General features: G+C 37.2%; 1 protein-coding gene across 2 annotated transcripts in view; it reads right to left on the bottom strand.

The window, feature by feature from the left end:
• Window positions 1–487: 487 nt before the first annotated feature.
• acbd6 (acyl-CoA binding domain containing 6) overlaps window positions 488–25,687 on the bottom strand; it is a 35,060-nt gene continuing 9,860 nt past the window's right edge. For both annotated transcript variants that reach the window (XM_082187683.1, XM_082187682.1), the window contains 3 exons: window positions 20,635–20,724; window positions 4,986–5,016; window positions 488–945 (listed from right to left, as the gene is read on the bottom strand). In XM_082187683.1, the coding sequence (XP_082043809.1) occupies window positions 791–945; window positions 4,986–5,016; window positions 20,635–20,724 (276 nt within the window). In that variant the 3' untranslated portion in view covers window positions 488–790. The remainder of the gene's footprint in view (window positions 946–4,985; window positions 5,017–20,634; window positions 20,725–25,687) is intronic.

Below are 25,687 nucleotides of genomic sequence, written 5' to 3'. Positions count from 1 at the left end.
ACATGAGGGGAATCTGCATGGAGACATTTTTCGAACACACGAAAGTGTGGATTCTTATTGAAATGACTGGATTTCGCCCACAAAATTTAACAGAACAATGGTAAATATGACCGCACAATTGGAGACAGGATCATCCCATTGTTTTAGATAGCTTTGAGTAAAACAAAGTTTTAAGGATTCCTATTTGTTGGTTGTTTGGAAAATGTTCAAGTCACCCAGTATTATTTGTGTTCTTGAACCATAAAGATTCAAATAGAAATTTCCAAATTTCTGTCATTGTATATAATATATAGCACAATGCTTGACATCTACCATGATTCTGAAGCATATTGTACATTTTATTGTCAGACTTGCTGTATATTGCAGTTGAAAATCACTGACCTAAAAATAAAACCATTTTGTAATGACTTCCTAAAGAAATGTGTGCGGATTCTGGTAATGCTATAATTAAAGAACAGTGCATATGGCAGAAAAAGGAGACACCATGTTAAGGAGATTCCATGTTTTTAATAGTAACAACAGTAACACATTCATTGGAATGTACCATTCTAGGACAGGGAGGACAGGTTTGTCTGAACTTAACTGTTTGAAAGTATAACATCGGTGCTCCGCAGCCAAATGGAATAAACTAGAATAGTTCTAAAATGCTGAACCGATCGAGTTCATTTCGGGAACTATTGTTGGTTTGACAGCATGTACCATCTGGATAAGGAGCACAGTTTGTATAAACTTTTAACAGGATGGTGATCATGTGGTTTGGGTTTGATTTTTGGGTTTCACAGAGTGAGATTTAGCCTTTAGGAGCAGTATACTGGCGCAGGAGAGAGGAGATGGCACTAGACTCTGTCACCTCCTCTGGAAGGGAGCCTTCTTGATCTTTGATTGACGGGTCAGCTCCGGCCTTCAGGAGTAACTCGACGATTTCTGCAAACTCACAAGCTGAGGCTAGAGAGAGAAGGAACACAAGAAACAAGCATTCAAATCCTGTTGGGTTTATTTGTATTTTGTGCACGGGAGTCAGTCACACACATACTGCTAGACCAGCACTTAATGCCCGGTTTACATTGTACGATTTTTCTTCTATTCTAACTTGTGTCGTAGCCTACGATTCAATAGGTGTCATCATCGTACAGTCTACATACATGTCGTACCCAAGTTTATTAGATCCGTGTCGTACAGTGTGATTTGTAATGATCTTATAGGATTGCCGAAATCTCACAGTCTGTAGCAGGAATTAGAGGCAAGTGTTTTTACCTTATTTTCATGTCAAATTATATGCCTTTTATTCTAATAAAATTCTTTTTTTTTCTCTAACTGCAAATACATTTTTTGAACAGTGCACTGCTGAACTGATGAAATTATGCTGAGCAGATATAATAAATTTGTAATAACATGCATTACATATATATATATAGAGAGAGAGAGTTTTTTTATTGTTAAAATTGTCTTATATTTTAACCATTTAAATTAATTTGAATCATATCACTAAAAATCTAACATTATTATAGTTAACTGAAGTTATTATAGTAACTTTTCTTTTAGGTTAACTTAATATTCTAAAATAACTAAAACAAAAACTGAAATAAAAATTAATAAAAACTATAAAAATAATAAAAATGACAAAATGCTAAAATGAAAAAAAAATGAAAAATGAAAACAGAAAATGTTAAAGTCCGCCTGTAGTCAATAATTGTATACCTAAAACTCACGTTGACGTGATTGGTTACAAGGTAGTTTGTGACGTCAGAAACACTGGCGATTTCAAACTGCAGTTTTAAAAAGAAAATACTCAGCAGTGGTGTTGAGAATTTGCACATGGTTTGTCTTAAAGCATATTAAAAACACAGCATAGACATTAAAAACACAGCATCCTCACCTGTACACTTAAAGTAATTGTTACAGTACACATGACGACTGCACCTGTGGTTGAGCGTTTGTGCCCCACTGGCAGTTTGTGGCCCATTAGGAGGCTGCAGGGCAGGGAGGGCCAGCACTTCTGTAACTCTGTTAGTGTGTCCTGCCACGCTGATGCAGAGACAATCCTCTAAGCTTGAGTGCTTTTTCACGTCTGTGTCAACTACTGCCTTCTTTTAAAAAGGAGGGAAATGCTCTCCTTATTCTTACTCTTAGGTGAGTGGCTGATGTCAGCAGGAAAACCCTGAGTGACAAGAGTAGCTTTTAACCTCAGACCCGCGACCAGGAGAGAATGAGAGAAGAGAAAGGATAAGAAAGAAGGAGGGGGAGAAAGAGAAGGCAAGCACAAGAATGTTCTTCAAGAGTGTGCATGTTGCCATGTGATTGCTCGGGTATTGCTAAGCGGATGTTTATGGGCCCAAGTCAAGAGAGCCCACCTCAAGAGGATCAAGTCTCTATGATATCTGATCTCTATAAATGACTCGAGATCCCCTTGAAATGTATACTATCGTTCACATGTTTGGGGTCGGTATGATTTTTTCAAATATTTTTGAAAGAAGTCTCTTATGCTCGTCAAGGCTGCACTTATTCGATCAAAAATGCAGTAATATTGTAAAATATTGTTATAATTTAAAATAACTTTTTCTATTTTACTATATTGTAAAATGTAATTTATTCCTGTGATGCAAAGCTGAATTTTCAGCATCATTACTCCAGTCTTCAGTGTCACTGTCACATGCTCCTTCAGAAATCATTTCTAATATGCTGATTTGGTGCTCAAGAAACATTTCTTAATATTGTCAATGATGATATTGTCGTGCTGCTTAATATTTTTGTCGAAACCATGATGTTTTAAGCATTTATTAATTGAAAAAGTAAGCATTTTTTAGAAATAGAAAACATTTGTGTTAATGTAAAATTATTTACTGTCACTTTTGATCAATTTAATGCATCCTGGCTGAATACAATTTTTAATTTCTTTAAAAAAATAAAATAAAATCATACGACCCCAAACTTTTGAAAGGCAGTGTTTTTTTATTTTTTATTTTAATTGTATGGCAGGTAAACATTTCAAAATTTTTATAAAATACATTTTTGATTAAAATGTGATCAAATTAATAAAAAAATGGAATACTCTTAAAATTCTGAATTACTGAATTAATAAATTGCTTGTGCTTTTTCTCATATCTGAGCTTTTGGTAAAAGTGTTAGCTAAATGATTAAATGCAAATGTATATATAAAAAAAAGAATAAAAAAAAAAGATTACTTCCTTAGCAACTTAGCAAGGAAAGGAATGAAAGCGTAAGAACCCAAAAATGAAAATAATTTTTCAATCAGTCATTTACTCGCCTTCATTTTGTTCTAAAACTCACATGACTTTTTTTTTTCTTTCTTGTGTGGAACACAAAAGTAGTTGCAGAACTGCTATTTTCCATACAATGAAAGTAAACGGTGACCATGGTTGTTCTTGATCCCCATTTACTTCCACTGTATGAAATATCTCTTTTGAATTCCATGCCAGAAAGAAAGTCATACAGGTCTAAAACAACATTTTTGGGTTAACGGTCACTTTAAGTAGGAAGCAACAACAACAAAAAAAGATTCCGAATTTTTCCTTTTCTTTTTTTTGTTACTGTATTTTATTTTCGGCACGCGTGCGGGTCCTTGGGCCGTAAAGCCCCTCGCGCCTCTGGGGAGCCGTAGAGAAGAAGAACAATTTACAGCGTGCTGTAAACCCCTCAATTAATCATGTGTCAGCCGCATGGCCCCACACAGGGAGAGGTGGAAATGAATTTTCATTCTGTGCTATTCGTCTCTCTGAGTTCATCGCTTATGTTTATTAGTCACTTTTTTATATCCCATCCCCCCATCATTTTTCTGCTCCCCCTCCCTAAGGGGTGCTCATCTTCAGGCGTCTACCCTGCCACACGACCAACCTGAGGACAGATGGCAAACACACACACACACACACACATAGAGAACAAGGGCCTGGAGGCCGCCCATGTGTAGTGTCACATGACAGAGGAACACTGTTGATTTCCTCTGGGACAACTGGTGATTATTACAGGTTCTGTTTACCACACGTGTGGCTGTGGGGACAAATGTACCCTCACTCACACACAAATACACCTTTCTCCCGTAACGTGAGCTCAGGTGGACAAGAACTTCATTCAGAAATCATTTTATAGAGATTTCCACCAAAAAGAGTAAATATTTCCGAACAATAGTGACAGTTAAGTCATTTATAATGTTACAGAAGATTTCTATTTCAAATAAATGCTGTTCTTTTGAACTTTCTATTCATCAAAGAATCCTGAAAAAAATCAGTTTCAAGAAAAAATATTAAGCAGCAGCACAACTGTATTCAACATTAATAATAATAAGAAATGTTTCTTGAGCAGCAAATCAGCATATTAGAATGATTTCTGAAGGATCATGTGACACTGAAGAGTAATGATGCTGAAAATTCAGCTTTGCATCACTGGAATAAAATAATGTTTTAAACTATATTAACATAGAAAACAATTATTTTATATTGTAAAAATATTTCACATTATTACTTGCAATGTTTTTACTGCATTTTCGGTAAAATAAATACTGCCTTGGTGTTTTTTTTTTTTAAAGCTTATCGACCCAATCCGTTTGAACCATAGTTAGAAAAAAGATCACTCATAAAAATACTCATCCCTCACTTTGGAAAAACAAACAAAAAGTGTGTTTACAGTAATCCATTTACCATGGAAGTCTATGGGACAAGACATTATATAGGGTTTAAAATGACCAATTAATAATAATTTAATAACATTTTTGTTTTGTTGAAACAGTTATATTAATTCTTCAGAACAAAAAAAGTGTTATTTGAGGTGTAAACTGGTCTATATTGACAATTTATTAATTTGTTATTGTTGAAATTCCTGTGGATGGATTTTCATATAATCAGTATCTGGTATCCTTTAATACAGTTCTGTGAAAGATGCATTAAACCCAAAACATTCCTTTACCATAGATGACTTACATTTGAATTGTAAGAATAGAGATTTTTCTTGCCATAGCATAGTTGCGTTCTTACCGTAGTGTAGTGCTGTCTGTCCCTCATCATCCTGTGGGAGAAAAAGAATGACATTTTGAGTTAGAGATATCAAACCATTCCAACTCTTGTGAAACTCTTCAGACACTTTCTAATCATTATCCATAATGACTTAGACTCCAAGAAGGACCATAAAACAAACAAACATGTTCAAGTGTAAGCCCTGCCTGTTGAGTTCAACTACCGCCACATGATAGAACCTAAAACAGCTGATTTGGACTTTGAAGGGATTAGGAGAACAAATTAAACATTGATTTCCTGTCAGATAAACAATCAGATCCTTTAACCTCCAAAACAGACTTTTGAACAAGTAACCAGGATCAGAGGAGCTTGAGGACTTTGTTTGGGTGGATATATAAACCAGTTTAATATGAACAAGCCTTTGACCCGCGTGCTCAACGAGGCTATGAGGCCATCGTGCTGTATGTGTATAAAGGTCTGGGATGATCTATTCATTGTCCCCTGCTGGGACCGTGTCGGATGGTTTAGCCGCGGGGACTGAGGGCATCACACAACAATAGATGCTTATTCAATAGGACCAATCTGCCTGGTGAGCTGGTGACAAATTGCCACACGGCTTGTGGTTTCAGAGGTGCGATGCAGAGAAAGCCATATTTAGGGCAATGTTTAGGGATTAAGGATCCTGCATGTGTGTGGATATAAATCCAGTGGAATGCAATGCTCAAAGGGTCAGGAAGTTCTGCGGATGACGTGTCGTCAGGCCAAATTATGGTATAATTGCCAGTTCAATGTGCCTTCTCAGTCTTATAATGATGATAAATGGCAGTATTGTTTTGGCTGGGTGGTTGGTGGAGATCATCAGAACCCAATGAGAACTACGGAGAGAGTTTAACGGCATGTTGCACGCTTGTCTCCCTGTCACAACATCAAACTTTATTGACAATATCATAAGCCAACTGTACAGACTCTTGTACAGAGGATTTTCTATACAGGTCATACATATTTTTGGTCATGCATATTGTTTAGAAATCTGAAAGTAGACTTTACTGTTATTGAAAAGCTAACAATGCAACACTAAGAAGCATAAAAACACATAACAAAAACTACTGAAGAAAATAGTCTTTTAATTTCACTTAATGTTACTTTTTAGTATGAAGTTTTATGAAATTTTTGTTCTTCAAGAGCTCGGGTATTGCTAAGCGGATGTTTACGGGCCCAAGACAGAGAGCCCACCTCAAGAGGATCAAGACTCCATGATATCTGATCTCTATAAATGGGTCGAGTCCACCTTCAATGTACACTTGAAGAATAATTTTAATAAATGTAAAAAAATTGCATTGTTGAGTGAAATAAAAAAATAGGTTAGTTGCATCGACCTTATGCGCCAAAGAAACAAGCGTAACTCTGTATATTTCTATGGCATCGCTGTCGAAGAGTAATTAGCTGGTGAAGTGGATTATCTGTAGTTAACGAAAGTTATCATGAGCATTGTAATGTTTGAAGCGGATGTCGTAACAAATGTCAGTAGAGCGGGAAGATTTTACAACGAGCGGCCAGAAACTCGTTCTTTTAAGCTGTAACCAAGTGAAATTTCTTCTCCAAATTAGAGAGATGGCAAATGGGCCTGTCAATCAGGTGCTGCTAAAGTCTGATCCCATTGTTCCAAATACAGAAATCTTCACTGAAGCAGGGCCAGGGCTCTCAAACGATCCCAGAGTCAGATGCTATTGTTTACGGAGAGGCGAGAGAGTGACTCCAGAGGCTCTCTGATTGGATTAGCCGGTTAAAATCCCACTAGACGAACAGAATACTGATGCAGTCTCTCTCCTCACCTTTCTCTGAGACAGTTACTTCTCTCTGAACAGGACACAGAGTCCAGGAATACTAGTCATTTACATAATAAAATGCAACAACACAAACAGAAATAGCTTTTTTTTATTAATTAAAAATTATAATTATTTTTTAATTAATACATTTTTTTTCTTGTGACGCAAGAGAGATAAAGAAAATAATTTTCAAAATGATTTGATATATATAAAAAAAACTACCAAATATTCACCTGAGGTAACAGTTTTAAACATTGGTTTTACCATAATTACTACAGTAATTTTTGTGACTGTGATAAAAATGGTGGTAACTTAGTCACTACTGATTAAAAAAAATACTTAAAATGACAGAAAGTGCTTTAATGATAAATAAGGTTTTGATTTCACTTATAACAATAGCTAACTATGGTATTCTGCCAAAACCTGTGGTTACCATGGTACATCATTGTAAGGGAAACATTGCTACATAAAATCATATTGGAAATATATTTTTAACTATAGAAATGAGTCAATTAAGGACAATATTTATGGTTTTTACCCACATAAACACAAATATTAAGAGATCAGAAGTAAAAATAAGCAGAATTCTCTCTCTTTCTTTCTAGATAGAATAATAGTGGCGGATGTTCATGAGAATGGTCGACAAAGGATATGGAGATGCACATAAATACATATAGCCATAATTAAACAGTGAGGGCTTTACGAAACATAATCTTCTTTCACTAATCTTGTGTGCAGGGCAACATCCGCATCGGCCCTGAGCTCTGGTTCACAGCTGTCAGCTAGTGTATGGACAAAAAGAGGCAGTGTGGACGGGGACAGCAGACAAACAGGTTGGCTATCACACAAACTGCTATGACTCATGGGAAATGGATTGAGACATACACCTGTTAAATGTAGTCTGTTCACACCTAGTTTATACCACTTTTTTCTATGTTTTAGAATAATAGCTAAATCCTCTTTTAATTAAGTACATTGTTCAATCCTGGGATGCTTTTTAAAGAGTACAGAAGGAATTTATATGTAAGATGGACACTTGTTGGATGCATCGCCTATATCTGATCCATCTCAACCATCTAAAAAATTGCAATGACTAATTCTGCAATGTTGCAAATAAAATAAATGTTCAAATTTATTTGAAGTCCTGTATGCAGCTCTGTGTGTGAATGCATGCGTGTTCATGTATGTATGTATGTATGTGTGAGCGCATGTTTTTGTATTTATGTGTGTGCGTGTGTGAGGGGGTCAGGGACTAATGTCTCGAGAGCAGACTGATGGAATCAGGCATAAATTGGATTGTCCTCCATTTGGTTTTCAAGGGAGAAGCGGAAAAGTCAAGTAAGAAACTAGCATAGCATTTTTTACCAAGCAAACTCCTAATCAGGAACCTAGAGAGAAACTACTAGACCTCTAGGTTCCCTTGCGTTGCAGAAAACAAAGATATCACTGAGACACACCAAATGTGTGAGAGAATCCATATAAAAAAAATATATATAGAAAACCAATTCACATCCCAATCTAAAGATGAAAATGTGAAAAAACTATTTCACTGAAAGACAGAAAAATCAGTGGGGTTCAAAAGTCTGAGATGAAAACCTGTGATTCAAAATTTAAATTGTAAATTTTTTTACTCTTCTTTTTATGCTGACAATGGCAGCAAGTTCAATTCATTGTACTTTTGTACTTAGCAAATACACCACCTTTGAAAAGTTTGGGGATTATTTTGAAAGAAATTAATACATCTATTCAGCAAGGACACATTAAATTGATCATATTTATAATGTTATAAATAACTTCCATTTCAAACAAAATGCTGTTCTTTTAAACTTCATATTAAAAGAATCATATTAAAATGTATCACTATTTCCACAAAAACATTTTCAACTGTGATAAGAAGAAATGATTCTTGAGCAGCAAATCAGCAAATTAGAATGATTTATGAAGGATCATGTGACACTGAAGACTGGAAGACTGTGTATATATATATATATATATATATATTTATTTATTTATTTTTAAGTATATATATTTGTTTTATATACGTTTTAAAAATATTACATTTTTATTAAACATTTGTTTTATTAAATAATATATTAAAATAGAAAGCAGTTATTTTAAATTGTTATAATATTTTAAAATATTACTGTTTTTACTGTATTGTTGATTAAATAGGACTTCTGTACAAGCTTATAAAGTCTAAACTCTTCGAGTCATTACAGATAGACATTATTTATTTGTACTAGAACACTTCTCTTTGCTATCACTAACATTCAATGTATTCCAACCCATTCAGGGAGCATCGTCCAATCAGATTAGCCCAAAAAGGAATACATCAAAATTGATGACAACACAGGAGGGAAAGACACAGGAAGGAAGAGAACAGTGTATCAGAGCAAAGAAGTACAGTGAAAAAAAAAAAGGAGAAATAGTGAAGATGAGGTGAAATGTGGTAATCGTAAAATGGATCTGTGGTGTCTGTGGTAAAGACGGTCCACTAATACCATCTGTGTAGGGTACAACAGGAGTTGGCATGCATACGCTGCCCACCAGGTCACTAAAAGCTTTCATGTTTTCATACCAGCACAACCCGGCAGCTCTCTGCGGCATATGGTAGGTGTACTGGGAGCCACTATCACAGCTTTATCTAGTACGACTAAATCTCTCCCAGGAACACCCTTTCTCTCTTTATCTCTCTCGCTCGCTTTTTTTTTTTTCCTTCTGCTGTCCCGGACAGAAACATTAAACAAATGGGGAAAAATGCACATGCAATTATGATTTATGATCACTGTACGCAGGGAGCGCAGGGGTTTTAATGACCCTGGCAGTACGCAGGAGGGGGAGAGAGGGACAGACAGAGGAGTGAATCGATATAACCACACGGCATTCATATGCAGATACGCATATGATGAGCAGGTGCCATTAATCAGAGCATGCAAAGATGCAGCACTATGCATGATCATAACACCTAGAGTCAAACACAGATAGAATACAAGATTTATGAATATCTGGGTTCCCTCTTCATTACAATAAAGCAGTTCTTGTTCTTTTGCATATATTGAACTGAAGATGTTTAAGTCATACAGAGGAAACATGTAAACATGTATGGGTCATTGCTGTTATGCAGTGTCTTTTGTAATGTTTAAAAATTAATTAGCATTTGAGGAAGTATTTCTATAAAAGGGTATAATACATTTAGAGAAATATGTAAGAAATGTTTCTTGAGCAGTAGATCAGCATATTAGAATGATTTCTGATGGATCATGTGACACTGAAGACTGAAAATTCAGCTTTACCATCACAGGAATTAATTACATTTTAAAATATATTAAAATAGAAAATCACTATTTTAAATCGTAATAATATTTCGCAATATTACTGTTTTTTACTTTATTTGTGATTAAATAAATGCAGCCTTGGTGAGCATAAGACGACTTCATTCAAAAACATAAAAAACTGTACTGACCCAAACCTTTGAAAGCATCATCCATCCATCCATCTCTATTCCGTATATATCAGAATGGAAAGGTGTAAAGTGAGAAACACTAACTATAATGTAAAATTTTTGTAATTTTCTGGAGGATAATGTGATCAAATTAAAACAATATTCTCAAAACGAATATAGTTTTGTTTGGAACATTTCAATTAGAGAAAGGACAACATTAAGAAATTGCTGGTATTAGTTAGTGCATAACACTTAGGGAAAATTCAAACCAAAGTAGGAAAATATTCACTTGTGATACTGTAATTAAAGAAACCTGGCAAAAATGTACCTAGAACTTTTAAGTTCTTAGTTAAATAAATACTAAATACTTTTAAGTATAGAGTTTAATATTTTAACCAATATATTGAGACGCATTTGAAGAAGACAAGAAGGAATGACCCATTTAAGTGTGCGCACAAGGGTACTTTCTCGTTGGGAAAGCTGTGTTAAAAGGATCAGGCGGGTGGACCGCTCCTAATTGAATCTATTTCACCTCTGTGTGCAGTGTGTTAACCTTGCCAGCCAGTCTGTGTGTGTGAGGGTTAGCCTGTCAGTGCATATCACTCAATCCCAAAATGTCCTTGACAAACCCTCTGTAAACGTCAGGTCAGGCTGTTTCCCTCACAGTACCATCTTAAAACACTCAAGCGCATCTTCACAAACAGGAGTTCAGTGGAAGGCGTCCATCACACCACAAACAATTATTTTAAAAAAAATGCAGATGGTGGATATAATACTATATTATAAAGCAGATAGTTATGACTCAGAAATCATGATTGGATGGTTTTGAGCCACTGTAAATGCCACTATGTGAATGCACATCAAGAACAAAAGTAATTGAAATAGCTCAACACAACTAATGTTTCAAGTGGTTTACCCAAATTCAACTGAAAATGCAACTTTTAAAGACTGCTGCAGTCTCAAACTTGGTTGAATAATTGGGTCAACCCCTTCATGGCAAGCATCTTTAGTACTTAGTAGAACACCCTTTTGTTGTTATGATCTGCTGCAAACGAGATGTGTAACCAGACACCAGCTTCTAGGCTAGCAGTGTTTATGAGGAATCTTAGCCCATTCCTCACAAGCAATAGCCTCTCGTTCAGTAATATTCTTGGGTTTGCGTGTTGCAACCACCTTCTTCAAATCCCACTAGAGATTTTCTATAAGTCAGGTGACTGTGATGGCCACTGTAGAATCTTCCAGGACTTCTTCTGCAACTAAGCCTTTGTGGAATTTGAGGTATGCTTGGGATCATTGTCTTGTTGGAAGGGCCAATGACGTCCAAGCTTCAGCTTCCTCACTGATGGCATGACATTTTCTCCTAGGGTTTCCTGATACTTCAATGAATCTGTCTTGCCTTCCACACCCTGCAGGTTTCCAGTGCCAGAAGATGCAAAGCAGCCACAGAGCATCACGAACCGCTACCATGCTTAACTGTAGACAGTGTTCTTTCCATTTTTTAGCATTATAATCTTCCGAATCCACACACTAGAAGATTCGTCCAGACTGCGAGACCACACACCTGTCGATTGCAGTAACATTTTCACAGTGAGACAAGATCTAACGGAGACTCGCGAGATCAAACGTGACTTGAGAAGAAAAACAGATGGAGGATGACCGACGTCGTCAGCTGGTTCTTCTGGCGTGATTGTTGTTTTACTGGAAGATAAACAAAGGTGAATATGGGTGATCTTCTTTCTCAATACTCCACTTTCGTGGCATGTTTGTGGCTGCCAAGTTTCAGCTATAGAAGCACGCAACATCCGGTGAAGTTTGCTCGCTCTCATTGGCTATCACGTCAGAGGCAGCCTGATCTAGAGTCATGAGAACATGTTTGATATTTACGATTTGGGATCATGCGGGCTCCGATGCGATCGGGAGCAGTAAAAAAAAAATGTAATGGCACCACACATTTGAGGATTTTTTGGACAAAAAGTAATTTGCGACATGCATCGAATCAGGCCACGACCCCCGATGGGTTGGGGGTGCAAATCGGGCTCAAAATAGGGCTTAAAATCTTCAATTGTGTGGCCGGCCTTAGCCATATTTGTTTCTGACATGCAGTCAAACATGACACTCAACAAACCTAGCAAGTTCAGGTATTTAATGTGTTCTAGCTCAAGCAAACCTGGTGCAACTAATGAAGCCCTTGATTAGTTGCACCAAGTGTACTTGAGACAACACCTGTTTTGCAGATTTGTGCTGCTAATAACTGACTGAATAATTTTGAGAAAGTTGCATTTTCAGTTACATTTGGGGAAACCACTTAAAACATTTGTTGTGTTGAGCTTGAATTTGTTCATTGCAAACAGCTAAAAGTCTGTACATTTTGCCAATAAACCTGATTTTCAATGGGGGTTGAATAATTTTATGTCAACTGTATCACTCAGTTTGGATAAAACATTTGAAGTATGCAGTTATTGTAACATTGGTTACAGCTGCAGTGATTTTACCACAGGCTCTCGTGACTTAGGTCTAATACTTTACTAAATCCTTATTTCTGTGAATAAAAATGCACCTTAATTGAGAAGAAGCACACTGACATTATTTGCATGCAGTTTTCTAACCTAACTGACTTAAATCAGTGCCTTAGCAGTAAAAAAAAACACCCATCAAGGGAAATAGAGACCAGGAAAGATATAGAAAGACATTGTTTCCAAAGAAACGATTAAGGAGAACGGGGCTGTTTAAGTTGGCTGTAATATTCAGAGGGAGATTGATTAGTAGCAGCACGACTGATTGATTTTTTTTTTCTTTTACAGTCAATCCTCGAGGCAGAGCAGCGTTCACCTCTCTTCTCTCTAATGCACAACAGAGTACGTATGCTAATCAGCTGCATAACCAGCACTCACGCCTTCCTACAACCACATTAAATCATTGTCTGGGTTTTGTTTTTGTTCTTTTTGAATTAGTGACTCTGTTTTCCCATTGACAGTCCTTGGGTAAACGCAGAGCATTTAAGAAGAAGTGCAAATGAAAACAAAACACATTCGTGGAATTCAGTTCCGCCCCCCTCTCGTCTGTGTCTGCATCTCAGTGTCCACCCCAGGGGACGTCTTAGGATCCATTAAGCAATTTCACATGGGCCAAGAGTGGCAGAGAATTACCATGGGCAAGTCTAGGATCATCAGAGCAGTTCAAAAAGAAATACATAAAATAAATAAATGCATAAACCGCTCTAATATGAAAATCAATGTTGCAGGCGCAGCTAAATAGCTGTGGGGGGAAAACTAATAAACCACAGGGCAAGTTCTGCCCCTGCTGGGAAATATGCTCAATCTCTCTCTCTCTCTCCCTCTTTCTCAGCACACAGCTGTGGACAGCTTTAATGTCCTTCACAATTTATGTGGATGGTTTGAAAACAGGAAGAAAACTGTTGAGTGTACGTATTGTGGCAAGGCGGCAGGAAGAGGGAGAAACAGATGGTTCTGAAGAGGCTTTTCATCAGAGGAGTTAAGCTGCCCGCGGCTGGAATGAAACACTTCGATGAGAATGAATTGAGCCCGCTGATAGCGTCGTTTATTTTAACGTGCTTTCTGCATTTTAGCACATGATTCACTAAAGGAATTATGCAAATCAGTCGGTGCTGCAAAAAATATGTGCGGAATGGTGTGATTTAAGGGCAGGGCATCTTGCAAGCCGATCTGGTGTACTTTACAGCAACACTCTAGTGTTTTTTTCCTAAACATATTTACATTTTATGAATTTTCCAGATGCTTTTATTCAAAGCGGCTTAGGCCCTGTTTACACCTGGTATTAAGATGCGTTTTGGTCGATCGGATCACAACTGGACGACACTAAATACAGGTGTAAACGGGGTCTAAAACGTTTCGAGCTTGTCAACTTTCGACCACTTCCAGAGGTAGTTTAAAATGCATTCGACCGGATTGCTTTCGTAGTGTAAACGCTCATGTGGTCGAATGTGTTCGAACAGCCACAAAAGACACCTACTCTCCGCCTACTGACTAAATGCGTAAACATTATGGGAAGCGCGCTAGCCAGACGGGATTTAAACTTGGTCGGCTGAAGACCCAAGTTTGGTTTGAAGACGAAAAACGTACCGAGCACAATGTTCTCTCAGCGTTCCTGATTTCTAACACACACTCAGCGTGGTCTTACAGCTATCAGAGCAGAAACGAAAACTGCTGCTCTCCGTTTGTTTTTCCATCGTCTCCGTAAATTGCGTGAGCTTATTTTGTCCATTAGATCGAAAGATCTGAAAAAGCCCATACATTTACCCGCCCATTGACCGTCTCCTCGAAGAAATCAGGACAAAAGTGGTTGAAAGTGGACAAAAGAGACAGATTAAAACACAAGGTGTAAATGGGAATGTGTCTCCCTTGTCTATTTGTGATCCGATCGACCAAAATGCATCTTAATACCAGGTGTGAACAGGGGAGAATGCTGGGAGTCAAACTGGATCCAAAATTAGATTAAATCTATTTCACCTACTTGAAAAACAGTGATAAAAACATGTTTCACTTCAAAATAAAAAGCAAAAAGCAGAGCAAGGACTTCTTGGAACATTCTTAAACAATGGCTCACACAAATTGCTTTTTTTGTTTTCGCTAAAATGAATTGGACTTCACAACACGCGCCAAACTAGCAATCTATACAAGAGAAACCAAAATCACTGACTGCCCTGCACTGCTTCTCTTAGCTTCAAATGTTACCCTACAATAATTACGATTTGTATAGCAAAGCCAGCCTCAGATCAGAAGCAAAACTCCAGTGATTGAGCTGTAAAAGTGTGTGACTCTCAGGTGTTTCACCCCCATCCGCCGGCTAAACCATCCCACCATTGAGCCCCATTCTCATGCAGGTGGCGATTGGACGCCTCTCCTCGCCAGTCTTATGACAGATTGCCTCTGGTATTTGTTATGACGTGGAGGATGGAACCATTTGTTATAGTGGACCTGTGGCAGCAGCAGAAGGACCTGAATGTGTAAAAATGTTCTCAACAGGGAATTCTGAACAGTTGCTGGGATTAAGAAAGTGTGCAGCGAGAACTTGAAAATGAGAAGTCAAACACTGACATTTTTTCAAATCTACTTAATGTGTAGGATTTCCAGCTACATATGCATCATTTTACAATAAAATTATGCAACAGGTGACATTATGTAAAACCAAATCAAACCCTTAAAAATGCAATCAGGAACCGACCGGCACAAACAAACAAACATCTCTCCATTACCACAAAATTACCTGTAAATAAACAGCATCCTTTCTCTGTCCCAAATGATTCTTCACCATGAACTACTAGTAGCCCAGGCAGATATTTATCACTATTGATCTACCTGGTCCTCGCCAGGGCCTTTTGTTCTCTCGGCTCCAGGCTCTGACCTCAATTAAGTTATGAATTTCAATCTGATGGACTGAGAGCGTGTGGCCAGCGCAGCCGTGCAGGAAGGGGAGTGGATTAATTAGACACAGCAGCTCTGGGATTCACCCTCCACTGCTGGCGGATCATGTTGTTTTCAGAAGAATACACACAAAGAAAGGAGGAGAAAGACAGAAAAACTGAGAATTATCAATATAAAAAAGAAAGAAAGAGAAAAACAGTAGCTCAAGCTAAATTTGAAAAAAGTCCACAAGCAAAGGTCCATCTGACTGGCAAACAAGCGGACTACAAAAAATATATACTTGCATTTCTGGATGGCAATAAGTGATTACAATTAAGGCAGCAATAATATAAAAATCATATAAAAGTTATAAGTATGCTTAGGTTTTAGGCTTTGGTCACAATAAATAAAATCACGTTACATATAAAAAAATTATGATGACATAATCGTGTCCGAATGCTTAGGTGAAATTTTTCGCCTGAATAATGATTATTATATTACAATCTCAAAGTTTATAACAAAAATGGACAGCATACTAAAATTGCCATTTTACACAGTTATATGTCAAAGGCTGAAATTATCTGCAAAACAATAATTGGAATGTGCGATTCGAGCTGAATTCATCATAGAAGTTTCATATTTGGCCATGAATATTTTATTTTATCCTTTACCTGAATCCTCAATATCACTACAATGCTGTCTTCCAAGCAATGCAAAAATATACAGTACACAAAATGATTATCATAATGTTTTATATTTTCCTTGAAGTTTCACCAAAAGTGTTATGGCTTGCCTGCTTCTTTGTTTGAGAGAGGCGCTCATTAGTCAGGCCGTTGAGATTCAAAACATGCTTTGTGATGCTAAGCTCATTAAGTTCCATGCTCTAATTTCTGATCATGCCACTGAAACTGTTTGTTAGATTGCGTGACATGCAAATAACTTCAAAAGCCCCTGAATGAATGAATAAAGAATGCATTAACAGAACAGAACTGTTTGTATAGATCCATTTGTAGACTGAAAATTCAGCTAGAAGGTGCATGATTGCAATGAGTTGAGCTTGACCAGCACCTAGAATCAAATCTCTAATAAATGGTGTTTGCGTTCTGTTTGGTATTAACAGAAAACTGGATCCTTCATCAGATCAGGTTTCAAAGCGTGAAGCTGTCTACATTGGTAACGTCAAAGTTGCACGTCACCTTTGAATGCACACGTCCACAGACCAATCAGCTGTGAGTGCTAACTTGTATTGCTTAAAAATGCAACTTTTCATGGATTATCTTAGAATAGCAAAACCTTTTTATTTATTTTTTAAATCCTTGCTACATGTGTAGAATCAAAAGTTGGGTCAGTAGTTTTTGGTTACACTTTAATTTGATGGTTTATTTGAGACATTCTACTAACAGTAAGTAACTTTGCAACTATAGTTCAACTAACTCTCATTAGACTATAGACTCTAGTAGACTAAGTAGACTTAGGTTTGGTGTTAGTAGAATAAGTTGAAATGTAATTGCAAAGTCACTTATAGTCATTAGAATGTCTGTTGGGAAGCTTCAAAATAAAGAGTTAGTAGATATTAAGCAGACAGTCTACTTATAGTTTAATGAGAGTTAGTTTATATGTAGTTACAGAGCTAATTATAGTTAGTAGAATGTCTGAAGTGAACCATGCAAAAACATCCACATATGTATAAAAAAGGCCATGCATGTTGTGACGAAAACAAATCAGATGAATCAGAGAATTCTTTTTGATGCATCACACCACATATACTCTATAGACTCTTATACATATTCACAAGCACACAATAACAAACACACACGCAGATTGGGTTTCATAGTTGACTGTGTTCTACTTCCTCTGCAGTGCAATTGAAAACAACAGATGCATGAACTCATAGACAGAGACTTTACCAGTACACAACCTGACTGTGCCACACATGAACTACATTGTAGGCGCGGGAAAAACGAGTCCCCCCAAACTCTCCCACGTGCCCCAGTTCTGTTCAATTATGCAGAGAGAACTACATATTTATTGTCGCTGTGATGTTGTCCAGGTGGCTGTTGACAGGTGGCATATGAGCTAATCTGAGAGAACAAGGGGACTTTTTGCTCCTATTGTGGTTTTCTTGATCCAGGATTACACCGAAACACCACGATATTCAAACTACCACACTCCCACGACCACCACGTCCATCAGCTGATTAATTTCAATACAATTTTCATTGAAGACATAATAGCATTTTTACCCCCTCCTCTCCCCCTTTTCAATCAACAAATTAAAAATATAAACCACTTTTATCTTTATTTAACACTAAGCTGAAATCGGATCACAGGACAGATGCGTGAACGCCAACCATCATTCACTGATGGTCTATTGTAATATTTTTCATAGATAATGTGTTAACTTTGATCTTAGATTTTATTTAATCAAAGTCAGTTGGTAAACAGTGCAAAGTACCTGAAAAAAATTATAAATAAGAAAATACATCTAAACTGAGCTATTTGTGGTTTCGTTGTGTGCTTTTCAAACGCAGTCATGGCTCACACTTGAACCTAATAAGTGGCTACTAAGTTTTATATTGCTATCAAATCACACTTCCTGAAAGTATTAACATAGGATAATAATTTTGGCAGGAGCAGTAGCATGATTTAACACGGCCATATTTTCTCTCATGCCACCTGAACGCTACTTAATAAATCTGCCCTCAATAATTCTCCTGCTGTCGTCCAGCAATATTCACCTTCTGCTGGTCAGTGCAGTAACCCAGCACAGAACTTTGAAGGACATCTGTAGACTATACATGGCTGTATTCATGTAAGGGGACCACCTATGATCCATATATACTGTATATATAAATATATATATATTTAGTATAGATTCAAAAGGGTGCAGGAAACATTCCTCAGAGATGCTCTTCTACAGACCTCGTCTGTAAAGAATGGTTATTTGAGTTGCTTTCTATTAGCTCAAACCAGTATGGCCATTCTCCTCTGACCAAAAAGGCATTTTCGCCCACAGAACTGCCGCTCACTGGATATTTAGTTTTTTTCTGACTATTCTCTGTAAACCCTAGAGATGGTTGTGTGTGTGAAAATCCCAGTAGAACAGCCGTTTCTAAAATACTCAGACCAGCCTGCCTGGCACCAACAACCATGCCACGTCCAAAGTCACTTAAATCACCTTTCTTCTCCATTCTGATGCTCAGTTTGAACTTCAGCAGATCGTCAAGACTATGTCTACATGCATATATGCATTGAGTTGCTGCCATGTGATTGGATGATTAGATATTTGCGTTGACGTACAGTTGAATAGGTGTACCTAATAAAGTGGCCGGTGATTAAGTGTGTCCATATATAATATATATTCTTTTTCTTTTTAATTGATTAATCAGTAACCATATTCTGTGTTATTATACACACAACAACTTTATATGATTATATATGCTATACAGAGCCAGTGATAAAATGTCTATTTCATATAATATGACGTTATGTTCTCTATTGTAGCTCTAGTGGGGATTTCACATTAGTGTACCTGTTAAAAAACAACAATAGAAGAGCATTGATTGTCGTCTAGGCCAAGCATTTGCTCTCTGCTCACACAATAAAGGTCCACCGCCACCAAAAAAAAAAAAAAGAGAGAGTCATTTGCAAATGCTCTGATTATATGGGTTGTATAATGCAAACAATTTGGCTGATTACTTCCAATTGATTTGTCTTAGCGAGAATCAGATCAAGCCAGTGACCGCATAACTGTACTTCACCGTATTAATTTCCCAATGCAGTATTCAGCCAGCTTAAGACAAAGCCAAATCTGCCATTATGACCTGTATTGTTTTTTTTTTAAACACAGCTACCTGCTTACAGTGTGTTGCTTAACGCCCATCGTAATACGCCGATACCATATCCCTAAATGATTAAAGTACAGTCGCTGCTAATCTCAGGGATGGAGGATGGCAGTAGGACTTCCCAATTCACTGTTCCTCTCAGATTAGTGATAATGAGGGTCTTTTAGCTCTGGGATCGAAAAGTAAAATATATACTTCTACACAAAATACACAGAAGTCCACAGTATTCAGCTCATAAATTAACTTCATACATATTTACCTCAAAACGAGTGTACTGACTGCCAAGAAACCACAAATAATACCAGTAGTAACTCAAGAAGTAAAGCTAGCATTAACACAGCTAATGCTTACGTGTGTATACACTAGGGATGCACCAATAATAAAATTCTGGCAGATAAGCTTAGAATTATTTTCATGTTTATGATATACAACTGTTAAATGGACTTAATTAAAATTGTATACTGTTGGAACCGATAGCATTGTGGGCACCATTCCCCTCTTCCCCCACTGTTATTTCTTCTGTACTGTCTATCTATATACTATATACACCAACTCAATAAAGGGATACATTATCACAAAATTGTATACTAATTGGAATATATATATAAAAATCACTAAAAACTAAAATATTACTTTTCATTTTTTTCATTTTAAATGCTACAAGTGAAATTAGGTATACACATTATAAACATTACGTACAGTGAAAAATGAAATATTTATGGAAAATGTATATTAATTTTTGGAGATTTGCTAAAGATTACATTTAATGCACTTATTAGTGTTTTTAAAGATAAACTTAAAAGGAAAATGTAGATGACGGCAAAGGTAATCTAAATGTAAAAATATAGGAAATGAGCATGCACAATTAATAAAAAAATAAAAACTAATATCACATAATATATTTGTCATCATATTTTGTTCCAGTATTGGTCAATATTAGGATAAAATTATTTTTAAATATATTTTAAAGAAATGAATTGCATGACATGCCCATCAATTATTCACATTATTTAAATCTCAGTCTCAAAAGTCAATATATTGTTTGTTTTATTCCATATTATTGAACATAAACCCACTTGACTACAGTTCACAGCAATCCATTGTGCAATCGCCTTTGTCAGTCTGTGTTTGTTGGTAATCAGCTATAACATGTCTTTATGTGTGTTTACAGACTCACCTGGCTATTGATATCAGCGTTATTCTGCAAGAGTAGAGACACCAGGTCTTTGTGGCCCCTATCACACGCCCAGTGCAGGAGAGCTCGGCCCTGAAACACAAAAATCATTTATTGCGATAAAAGAGAAGAAAAAAAATCATGGTGGATGCAAATGCAAAATCTCTGTGCAGACAGTTTGGATTTTTCGGTTCGGTTTTGCTGCAGACAAAGCATAATACGTCTTTTAGTCAATCTATGGAGTTCGATCCCATAATTCAATCCCTTACTCTGATTTAGATACAGTTATTTAATAAACTCCCTTTCTGGCTTTGATTCAGAGCATAAAAATGAGCACCAGGCAAGAGGCGTGTAGAATATTCAATAACAGCCCGTATTTGCGAAGGACCTCTGCAACCCAGAACCATAGACGTGTCTGCAGACCACACAACCTATGGGTCGACTCCTTCAGATGGATGAATCCCTCTTCACCCCTAACACATTCATTTATTCCCTTTTGTTATGCGGACCTCTATAAAGTTAACTTCACAATAGATTTCTCTCCTCCAGAAAAAATAAATTATGCACAACAATTTATAACTCAGAGCCTTTAGACCCAACTATATAATGACGTGCTGACAGGATGAGTTCTTCTCTGGCCACCGTGCAAGCGAGAGAGAAGGGCATTGTGGGAGGGAAAGATCCTGGGCGCTCCAGAAACAAATTGCAGTGGGACGGGAGACTCTTTAGCGGTGATTGATGTGGTTCTGGGGACAAAAAGAGAGTAGACCCTTGATCACCAGCGCCGCCCCCCAGGCCTGAAGCCGCGTGTGCCTATCAAGCCTGCAGAGTTCATTTTTCAGTGAAGGCCAATTAGATAAAGCCAACTCCTTAAGTCGTATTCCATGGCTGAAATTATATTGATCTCCACTGCTGCATGTTAAAATTGATATTTATGAGGGAGTCTGAAGCCTTACACCACAAGGATTTCTTTTTTTTGGAGCGGAGGGTGTCCCCTGGACTGTTTGTCAAATTTTCATCAGAGATATAGCCAAACATTTTTCTTTTCTCCCACTCTCCTCCCAAGACAAACAATTCTCTGGATCCACAGCGCTTGAATAAAATAAAAAAAGTATCATGGTGCTATTATCACGGTACCGTGATAATACCATAGCTTCTAGACATGGTATTATTTGAATCTTGGTAAGATTTATATAGTGTAAATAAATATGGTAATCATTTAGTACCATAGTATATATCCATATTACCATCTGATACATAATGCTGCACTACTTTGTCTTTATCATGTCTACTAAGTCTTTATCAAACACTTAATTACATTAGACATAGACAAAAACATCTAAAATTGTAGTGGTTTCAACAGATAGAACTGCTACTGCTACATATTTGACCATTTCATATATACTTTTATTATAGCTGTGCAATTACGATGTGCTTTCTATGGAATCCTGTTTCTGCCTCATAGAAAATATTAAAAGTTAATTGTGAGAGAAAGTTTAAATTAAGAAAAGTCACATAGTGAAAGTTGCAAAAAACTAAGTTGCAATGGGGGAAAAAAAGTCACATTGCGAGTTATAAAGACATGATCATAATAAAAATTAGGCCAGTTTGAGGTCATTAAAAATGTCTTTATAGAAATTAATACTTTTATTCAGCAAGAAAGCATTAAATTGAACAAAAGTGACAGTAAAGACATTTATAATGTTACAAAAGACAAATTTCTATTCATCATAGAATCCCCAAAAAAGAAATTCCACTACAATATTAAGAAGTACTACTCTTCTCAATATTGATAGCAATAAGAAGTGTTTCTTAAGCACCAAATCAGCATATTGATTTCTGAAGGATCATGTGACACTGAAGACTGGAGTAATGATGCTGAAAATTCAGCTTTGCATCACAGGAATAAAATTACATTTTAAAATATATTCACATAGAAGTTATTTTAAATTGTAATGATATTTCTTACAGACCCTTAACTTTTGAATGGTAGTGTATACATTGTTATCAAAGCATATTTACCAAGGACATTAATCTCTTGAAATTCTGACCAGATGTGAATAATAAAGAAAGTGCTATAATCATCCTTGCATTGACAGTCTCAGCAAAGATAGCCAACACATGGAAAAACCTACATCCTCTTCTTCAATTTCCATCTAAGCGGAAGAGATCTAGAAACCGTAAAGATCTAGAAATCCCACTGATTACACCTTCCTGTCCCGTGTGAGAGCTCTGGATTAAGTGTGACAGGCATGGACTCTACTGCGGGGCGGTGCATTGAACAGGGCTCAGTGCAGATGAATAGGAAACCTCTTGCTTTACAATGTCCTTGCCAAAGAGGGTGGAGAGCTGCCGGCTCAATTGCCTGTAATTGATGGGGCAGCTCCAGCACAAACAGAGAGAGAAAAGGAAAGCAAGAAATTCTTGGGACATTTGCACAAATGAGTCCGGCCCTCTTTTGTTCAGGCGGAGGGGCTCGTGCCTGTTGGAGGCGTGTGTAGACACACAGGGTCATTTAAGACATCACAATTACAATAAGAAAGAAAAAAAACATGAAACACCATTGCAAAGCATAACAAAGCGGCAGAAAAACATTTAAATTCACACTGAAAAGCTCCTCACTATGCTTATATTTTCAGATATAAACGCATGGGTTAGAATGCTGTTGTTTTCATTTAACATTATCTGATTCAGAAATAAATTATTTTACAAAAACACTATGTGGTGGTCGGGTGATGGTAGGAGATGGAAATTATCATGGTACTTTGAAATATACTGTGGTTCTACTGAATGATTCATGTTTACATCGTGTTTTATACATGGTACTCCAAGAATATCATGGTTTAACATTTGTGCAGTGGGGGCCAAAAGACTGAGACCACTAGTGAGAATACTTAAATTTAAAAATGTTCTATGTGAATACCATTGTTTTTCATTGAAAATAAACAAATCTCACTAATAAACTATCTCAGTATAAGTTTAAGATAGTCAATGTCTTTAATAATATAATATAATATAATATAATATAATATAATATAATATAATATAATATAATATAATATAATATAATATAATATAATATAATATAATATAATAGGAATTGATAAATAAAATAAAATTCTCTCAAACATTTGGACCTCACTGTACATGTCCTAATACAATATTTTCTATCCAAGCCTAGATTTATAAATAACGTTATTATTATTATTATTATTATAAGTGAAGGCCCACAAATATCTAAACAATATAAAAAAAACTTTTAAGACAAAGGAGTTTTTCAGTCAGTGCAATTAATCAGTTAGCGCGTTTCTCAGACTGAAAAAAAAACCACACACAGACAAACCGGAATAATCACGTCCACCTTCAGTGCGTGTGTGTCCATGGTTATGCAGTCCATTCTACCCTTTCTCCAGCAGTGAAGTGTAAAGCGTGTGGTACTTCCCCCAGGTCCCAGCACCCCTCTGCTCACAATCCACTGTCATCCCACCTGAATAACTCAAAGTTTCCCAGTTTATTCTGATCTATTGTCATCATCACAGAGATTATTTCCCCGCTGCCCCGCACCCACTTGCACGTGTACATTAAGGGTAATGTATTTGACCCCTGCAGAGACGGGCCGACCTGTAGGAGGTCAAATGGCAGCTATGAAGCTCATCTCAGCCCAAATTAAACCACTGGCAACAGTCTCCGCTGAAAACATCAAATGGCATTATGTTCAGAGCAGAGTGCGTACCGCGTACATCACATCTTAATGCTGCAGTGAGTTAGAGTGTGTGTTCAGGGCTTCAGGCTAGAAGCAAGACCTTGTTTCTCACAGGTGTGACCTTGAGCATGTAGCACAGCATCGGTGGAAGATCACAGAAAAATCAAGCCAAGAGAGGCAGTGTCTCCTCCAAAACAAACTGGATGAGAAAATAATCGATATTACAAAAATAAAACAACGCAAATATTACAAAATGTGACATTAAAAAGTTTAAAAGTCACATGTTTTTATAAAGTAAAAACTGTCCAACAGCGACACCCACAGGTAAAGTTACAGAGGGAATCTTGCCTCCCCTGACCCCATTGAGTTTTAACAGACCCCCAAAGTTAGCGGTGAGTTTGTTGGGGGGGTAATTGAGAATGAATGGGAGGAAAGTCACGTGAGAGGAGGCAATGCCTCCACTGCGATATGATTGTATATGATAGGTTTGTGCAATAAATCCCGCCTCTTGTTTTCGTGTGCGGCCTGAATGAAGACAATGATGGGTTAATGGTAAGACTAATTAAAGGCACACTATTCCAGATTTGTACCTTAATATAACAGCTTCGAAATCATTTAGATGGTAAACGAACTCGTAGTAGGGCGATAGCAAAGCAGGGGGGGACGCCGCTGGCAAAACCAGCAATGCAAGTTTGAGAGTGGCGCCCCGCCAAATCTCGCGAGAATCACGACTTGCTTCATGGCAGGACGTCACATACATCAACAACATATTAAGCAGCCTCTATGGAAGACACTAGCACGCATTTCAGACGGGAATCATGGCAGAGTCGACGAAGAAAACGAAGAAAGCGCGGTCGGAAGAGTGCAGAGACGGCTCTGCGTGAGTAGCATTTACGACAGTAATGTTAAATACAAGTACTCCACAGCGACTCTAGGGGTCGCTGTTTGAGAAAAAAAATTAAAAGCGTTTAAAATTAAAGCAGGGCTCAGTAGTTTCGGGATTTCTTCGCTGTATTCTCGCTTTTTGCTCGCAGGTTTCTCTCTAGAGCTCCCCCCACAGCTTCGGAATAGGTATTTGACAACACTGTTGTAAAAACTCGTTGGCGATTCTCAGACACCAGAGGCTATAGATCAACGACATCAAAGCAGACGGGACATTCTTTAAAACGTCTTCTTCATTCGGGTTCAAACAGCGTGAGGGAGGGCAATAATGACAGCATTTTAGCAGATTTCTTTTGGCCGTAAAGCAATTGTTTACATCGCGAGACCTGATATCACGCGAGACTTCCTGACGCAGCGGCCGGCGGCCCGCCGGCTCAAAGTTGCAAGTGCGGATTTTCCGCTCACGGGCAC

The sequence above is a fragment of the Leuciscus leuciscus genome (assembly GCF_965113295.1).
Source record: "Leuciscus leuciscus genome assembly, chromosome: 13".
Lineage (NCBI taxonomy): Eukaryota > Metazoa > Chordata > Actinopteri > Cypriniformes > Leuciscidae > Leuciscus > Leuciscus leuciscus.
Note: the sequence above shows the minus strand (reverse complement) of the source record. Positions and strands in the feature narration are given on the sequence as shown.